Source organism: Drosophila mauritiana, chromosome 2L (assembly GCF_004382145.1).
Source record: "Drosophila mauritiana strain mau12 chromosome 2L, ASM438214v1, whole genome shotgun sequence".
Classification (NCBI taxonomy): Eukaryota; Metazoa; Arthropoda; class Insecta; order Diptera; family Drosophilidae; genus Drosophila; species Drosophila mauritiana.
This window is the reverse complement of record NC_046667.1, coordinates 10,313,081-10,320,583: the sequence shown is the minus strand read 5'-3', so window position 1 is coordinate 10,320,583 and position 7,503 is coordinate 10,313,081. Positions and strand designations below refer to the sequence as shown.

General features: G+C 39.3%; 2 protein-coding genes across 2 annotated transcripts; both read right to left on the bottom strand.

Moving 5' to 3' along the window:
• Positions 1-2,571: 2,571 nt before the first annotated feature.
• On the bottom strand, positions 2,572-4,479 carry LOC117145623 (lipase 1). The gene is made up of 3 exons (XM_033311345.1): positions 4,018-4,479; positions 3,416-3,958; positions 2,572-3,351 (listed from the first exon to the last, which is right to left on the bottom strand). Exons 1-3 carry the CDS (start codon positions 4,144-4,146, stop codon positions 2,803-2,805), a joined length of 1,221 nt encoding a protein of 406 aa, XP_033167236.1. The 5' UTR covers positions 4,147-4,479; the 3' UTR covers positions 2,572-2,802.
• A 1,009-nt stretch (positions 4,480-5,488) lies between these two features.
• Positions 5,489-7,473, bottom strand: LOC117150299 (lipase 3). Its single transcript, XM_033317122.1, has 4 exons — positions 7,111-7,473; positions 6,606-6,783; positions 6,188-6,549; positions 5,489-6,124 (listed from the first exon to the last, which is right to left on the bottom strand). Exons 1-4 carry the CDS (start codon positions 7,246-7,248, stop codon positions 5,534-5,536), a joined length of 1,269 nt encoding a protein of 422 aa, XP_033173013.1. The 5' UTR covers positions 7,249-7,473; the 3' UTR covers positions 5,489-5,533.
• Between the last annotated feature and the right edge of the window lie 30 nt (positions 7,474-7,503).

Below are 7,503 nucleotides of genomic sequence, written 5' to 3'. Positions count from 1 at the left end.
ATTCAATTTACACACATGACAGCTGGCTATTGCGGAACAGATATTGATTTAAAAACAAATTTTTACGAGTGCAGCATAAAAAGTTGATATAAAATATAGTTGTGAAGTTCTATAACTATGCACACTTGCACAGGAGTTTTAATTGAGTATTAAAACTGATTAATAATTCAATATTATTCAATAGTCTAAATCGATTTATATGTTTGCCAAAAGTTGACAGATAAATTATTAATAAATAAATACCAAATAAAATTTCAAAATTATTTATTTATAGAATTTTAAGTTGGAGAATGAACTACAAGTGTTAAATAGGCATTTTTGCTAGCAATTAAATAGCAAATAAGTAATTGAATATTAAATTAGAGTACAAAGTCATTGACCAAAGTTAATGGTAATGGAAGTAGTTGCTGGTTACTTAATCCTACTGAGCTTGGAAAGTTGCCTTAATTTCAAAACTCGGACCCCCGAAAGTAGACAACACTTGGGGGCCTTTGCCGTTGTTGCAGCTGACAAGCCAAAGAGTTTGGGGCTAGTTCTAGTTGTTGGTAGTGGTTTGCCTCCGCCCGAAAAAACAATGGCAAAACAATGCGTTGGGCGGTGCCACGCCCCCCTCTCCAGCCACAACAGCTGGTGCTTGACCTAAGCCTGGCCAGAAATGGAAAAGAAAGGCAAACACTCAAACTTTACCCCTTTGTAGCCCATTCAAATGCAAATCGGTGCGCAAATCTTCAAATGACTTCGATTGGTTTTCTGGCCTCGGCTTTTGTTTCTGCCGGCAAACTGTGCCACGCCGACAGGTCCTGGACAAAGGACCTGCTTTCTTTGGGCACTCCTAATCGGGCAGCATGGACAAACATGTGGATGCATTAAACAATGGTGGCCACAGAATTTTAACGAATTTCACCAAGAACCAAATTGACAATTTAATTTGCTGCCGAGCGTTGTTTTCAGTGCCCCCTTTTCCCAATATCTTGGTCTGTTTTTGAAACTTTATGAGGCCAAGTCCCATTTGCATTTCTGTGAGAACTCGATTTCCGCTCGGTCAAGTGACATGATTGATACTCCGGGCGCCAGGCGTCTGAATGATTCCAGGGGATCGGGATCGGGCATGGGCATGAGTATGTCCTTGCCTCGCCCGTTGTCTGCGGGCGTAAAAACAACACCCCGGGGCTGTGACATCTCCGGTCATGTCCAGCAGTTGGTGGCGACACACGGGCGGAGTCCGTAGACGGACATGCCCATGGAGACGGGACATGCAGCCGGGCACGGAGAACAATGCATCGAAGGGGCGAGGGAAGCAGCGCATCACATCAAGTAGCCGACACGTTGCCGCTTACAAAGTTGTGTAAAATGATTTTCGTTCCTGACTACGATGACTACCAGAAAAGAGGAACTCAAGCAGCTCGTAAGCTCAATGGTTGGGTCTTCTATAGCGGGAATTTCTGAAATTAAACTTTAGATTGAGGGGTTAAGATATTAATGTGATTTCAGACGAGTAATGATGCTTAGAAAGCAGAACGAAATTGTTGATTCTTGAGCAAAAGATATACAAATCAACCTATAATCTCCTATAATCATTATAATTTATTAATTACTGATCATGATATTATAAGTAGTGATTGTTTTTATTCCAGGGTATGAATTCATTGAGTTCTCACAGCCAACTCAGATTTGATTTCTTTTGATTTTCGCTTTAAAATGATTTCTAGCATAAACCTCGTTTCTGTGCAATCAGCCCGAAATTCTACACATACTAACTACTTCTGTGAGCATTTTATTCGGCCTTTATTTTAGAAATTGAAACTAGTGGCAGTCCGTCCTGTGGGTCGGCGTATCGAATGCTTTTGTTTGTTCTGCTGGTTTCGGACTCAGACAGCAAACAATTAAGTTTGCATCTATGGAGTGACACTTTTATTTTCTTGTGGTTTGCAGGCACACCCCAAAAAAGGACTCACATACACAAACACACACATACACACACATGCACATGCACGGTGTCAGTGGCAATTTCGGTTTTTTGGCAAACTGCACGGAGTCCTGGAGGGGACTTCCCCCACTTCGAAGTGTCAGATGCAATGGAGTTTTAAATAAAATGTACTTGCAATAAATTTGCAGCAGCTCTATAGAAATATATTATCAGCATATGCTGGCAGCTACTGTTTTATTTTTTTTGGCACGCCACAAGCCTCTTGTCCGATTTAAATATTTAATCTGATTTCATGTTTCAGTGCGTTTCATGGTAATTTACAATAAGTCTGCTGTTGAGTGAGTCAGTGCGCAAAGAAAGCAACAAAATATCAAATGTATTTACAGCTTTGTACTTTTGCATTCGGAATATTTATGCATTCAAGTGACGTTCTGCACTTTAATTGGGCCCACAATAATTACTTTAAGGAATCACTTGGTCTACGTTTAAGCCAACTTGGAAGTTATGTCCAAGTAATTTCGGTCTTAATAACTGTGGTGTATAAAGCTTCTTAAAGATGCTAGAGTTTATACGCAACAAAGCTATCAATTCAATTTAACTCAAATTGATTTAATTTCAATTAAATAATAAAACCATAATGATAATTATTGGTAATTAAGCCACTTATTTATTGTCTATCACATAATACGTGTATAAATATTTACAATTTGCTACACTGGGCATTTACACATTTTTAAGATTAAAGTAAGCAATAAACAAAAAACATTACTGGCTGTAATGAGGTACTCTTAAAAACCAAATAATTTAAATATTTAGATAACACAGAAAAGGTTGGCCTTACTTTTTGGATTGATTTAATATTAAATATAGTACTCCTACACTTCGCCATTGTCAACTTTTCGCATAAGTTCTATAATGCGATCGTTGAGCACGGTTTTCACATCATTTCCCCAAATGAAGTTGATGTGGTTGTACAAAGGATCCGGAAATAGGTAATCGAGCACTACATTTGGCAGGATATCACGTAATCGAACCACATCCTTGTCGGATGTTAGACGATCGTTTTTACTGTAGTACAGTGCCACTTTGCAGTCGACATTAGTGAGTTTGTACTGTGGCGGAGTGTCGGCTCCGTGGTTTCTTCGATTCTCCCAGGAGCTGTAGTAATTGTACTTGAAGAACCCACCGCTGTGGATCTGCTGACCAAAGTGCTCCAGGGACTTAACCGATGATCCCGAGGATGCGTGTCCCGTGAAGAGCGGAAGAAGGCTGGAGTTGAACTGGGCGTAGTCCACGCCCATGACTTCCATCAGGAAATAGGTGCAGGTGTTCTGGAAGACGAAGCTGCAGATCTTTTGTATCAGACTTCGCCACACTTCGTTCTCCGGCGGAAATTCGTATATTCCAAAGGAATTGGCAATAAACTGAAATTCAAATAAAGTTAGTTGATTGTTGTTATAGTTATTTATTTGTTAATATTTTTCTCACCACTAATGGTCTCAAATACTTCACAAAAGTGAGTATAATCGGTGAATCGATGTAGTCCCAAAAGACAACCGGAGCCAGAGCCTGCATAAGTTTGATCTTCTTCATATAGGCTGGTTTCTCACTGCCCATCACAAAGAAGGATGTGGTGCCCTGTGAGTGGCCCACATAGTGGATCCGTTCGTAGCCCTTGCTCCTCGCTAGGATATAATCAATGGCCGCCGGAAGATCGTACATTCCGAGCTCATGGAAGGAGAAGTCCCAGAACTGCGGCTGGTATCGATGGTATCGCTTGTGCTTCCGGGAATACCTATTACCCCGCGTGTTGAGTAGCCAAACATCGTATCCCAGATCGCTGAGCAGAAAGCCCAAGGACCTTTCGGGACCCAGTATCACATATGCCACCGAACTGTCCAGCAGGCCATGTACCAATAACACGGGTTGTCCTCCGGGCTTGGGAATCCGATGAGCCGTAAGGACGAAGCCATCCTTGGCCTGGATCTTGTGTGTTTCCGCCGGATACCCATACTTCTTGATCAGATCCGGCTGGGTGGGTATTCAAAGATATATATTTTGAATTATATATGATTATGGTGTGCCATTACCGTGATCAGATTGGCATCCTCCAAAATATTTTTGTCCACTTTAATCAAGTCGCCGGAAGCAGTATCACAGAAAATGAAAAGGCTAATCAAAATGCCATAGCAGTACTTTAAATGAGAGCTTCTAAGCATTTTGCCTCCTAAAACTTAACTTCGATCTAAGCAATTTGCAGCATGCACTTTGAAATGCGGGAATTAATTTATGCCAACAAAATTGGCCAATCAATTACTTTGGGCCCGGTTCTGATTGTGTTAATAGTGCATGTGGAAAATTGTTTTAAGTTGCCTTTAATCGACGTGAGAAAGGTTTTTTTGCTGCTTCCTTTTTTCAGACATTTTAGCGTAGTTTCGCAGATTTAATTAAGTTGTATTGCACAGTTACTTAAAATTTCTTTGTTCTGTATTACATTTTTAGCAGTATGTTTAATAGCTTTTATTATCACAGATACTTTTATTCTGATTTATTGGATACACAAACTAGTTTTAATTTGGCATTTAATCTTTTAAAATTGTATTAATTTTTCAGAATTTTAAAATTACGTAAAATTGTATTTATAATTAAATTTTATGATTATTTACTTTGGAATTAATTGTTTTATTTTTTATATCACAGTTCCCTTTCTATCCTAAATATATCGATTTATATCCTTATATCCATAATAAGTCCATGTCATATATAATTCTGTATTTTTTCCAATCCTTTTAATCCTGTCCTGATTAACTTCCTACAATTAATTGGCAGTCGTTTAGCTTTTAGAATTAGAACCACTCCCGTTGCGCGATCAATTGCCACTGAGCAATGGAATTTAGTCGTGTGCCATTTTTGATCGGAGCGGCTAATTTAAGTTGGTGATGCTAGTTAGTCGCTCCCCTCCTTGACCCGATTAGATCTCACGTGAATCAGGGCAATCAATATGCATAAAATAGCAATCTCTCATTGTTTCGAATATATTAAACGAGTTTTCCCAACACGCTGTGTGTGTGGAAATGGAAGTGGATATAACAACAGCTTGACAGTTGGATAAGGTCGTGTAAAATTGATGTGAAAGCTGAATAGCGCATTGGTAAACTGATAAATCACATATAATTGTTAACAGTCATAGAATTTGAAGCTAATAAAGTTTGAGCGAAACCGGTTTACAAGCGAAAATAATTATTTAGCTAACACGCTCCTAAATTATTCGATTAAGGCAGTTCAAATAAATAAATGTAAGGCAATTAAATTAAATCCAATGGAAGTGACTTTATAACCGAGAACTATTTTTATTATTCAATTGGGTAAAGAAATTATTAATAAAAAAAATTATTGAATATACAATAAAATTTATGCAAATACGTTTATTGAATATATTTGTTATAATTCAATTGAATGCCATTTTTCAATCGGGATAGCTTGTTTGCAACTGCGGAAAAGCATTTTAAATAAATAAAGTAGTTAAATAATGTTTAGATAGAAAGACGAATGCTTTTATTTGATAATTCTTGTAAAATGCATTTCATTTACATTTGAAAACATTGATTAGAATCGATTTACAAACACAGTGGTGATACCATCGATATCATTATGAAAGGAGTATGGAACAACTGATTGCATAACTCTAAGCATTCGATACCACAGAATTCTCTTTGCATCTCGGCCCCAAACCAGATCGAAGTGGTTAAAGTTTTCATTCGGAACAAGATACTTTTCCACCACATTGGGCAACCTGTTGAACAGCATGTCCACATCTTCCGGCGGAGCCAACCAATCGTTTTTGGCAGAATAGATTGCCACCTTGGCCTTGACTTTCTCCAGTTCATAAGGCGGTGGGGACAGGCTGCCATAATGCAGGAAGTTCAACAGTCCGTAGTCGAACTGCTGGAATTTCCCAGAGTTCCTCAGCTGTCCGTAGTGGTGCATCTGCCTCATGGATGCTCCGGCCGGAGTGTGACCCACCACGATCGGCAACATCGTTTGGTTCACTTGCTGGCCATCGAATCCGAAAAGAGTGAAGAACAGACTCTGGCAGACGCTGCTGGAAATGATATCCCGGCAGGCAAAACGCTTGAACTGGTCAATCACACTGTTGCCGGGCAGGAACTCATTGTAGCCAGCCGCGCTAAGGAAGGACTGAGCATAAAACCAGATATTAGTTAAAAAGTAGTAAAAGCTAAAAAAAAATCTTAAACATACGGCAACTGCAGTATTCTGAGAGGCCACCAAATTCACAATGGGACTACGGCAATGGGTCAGGAAGGCCACTGGAGCCAAAGCCTGCATCATAACGATCTTTTCCATGTACTTCGGTCTCTCGCTGGCCAAAATCCAGAAGATAGTTGATCCCTGGGAGTGGCCAATGTAGTGCAACTGACCGAATCCAGATTGCATCAGTACGAAATCAATGATGGCTGGCAGATCGAAAACGCCCATCTCATGGAATGAAAAGTTCCAGAAATCGGAGTCTTCGGCGGAGTAGCGAACATGGCGTTTCGAATAGGTGTTACCCCGCACATTCGCCATCCAGACGTCGTAGCCCTGCTCGTACAGCATGTATCCTTCGCAAGAAAATAAAACTTAGTGCACTTGAAATACGAATGAAGTTCGAGTGTACCTAGGGAACTGGCAGGACCCATCATTACCCAGGTGTCGGAACTGTCCAGAAGTCCGTGGACCAGCAACACAGGAAGTGCTCCAGGACGTGCGATCCTGAAGAGCCCCAGTAAGTACCCATCGTCACTCTGCACTGTGTAATTCTCCGCCGGGTATCCATATTTGGAAATCAATTGAATCTGCAAAAAGAGGAGGAGGCACAAACACGATGTAATATAACTATTCGCTAGAGATTAGCTCTTAAAAACTCTGAGTATACATAGTATTTAGAACACATGAGGTTATAAAACTATGACCAATCAGCGAGTAATCCGACCTCTATAGTAAGAGCTATAACCTAGAAAGCTATATACTTATACTCACACAAATTGTGTCAATATCATCTGATGTTTTATAAGTCAAAATTAAAACCCTATATTAATTTAGATTTTTACATCTGGATTAACTTCCTTTGCTCTATTCCAAATCTTACTAATCATTAGAGGCCTATTGATTTTTGAACTTACCGTATTCAACTGTGCATCTTCTAAAAGGCCTGAAGGTATAGCCAGTTGGAAGGGATTGAAAAATGCGTTGGTTTCCAGCTGAAATAGGCCCAAAAAGAAGGCCCATATAAGAAATTTCAAAGACGATGATAGCGACATCTGATTTTATTAGAGAAAACTCTACTAATCCGACGTATACAAGCTCCAAGTGGAAACTAAAGTCAAGTTTTGGGATACTAAAAAAGATTTGTTCGTAGGCAATAAAAGTGCAACACTTTAACCTATGAATAAAATTTACATTTACCGCATGAGCCTCAACTTAAATACTTACTGAAACAAATATCATTCATGTAACTAAAGTTAGTTTCTTGGCAAAAGCGATGAAAAAATAGAAAAGATTTCAAATAAAATAAG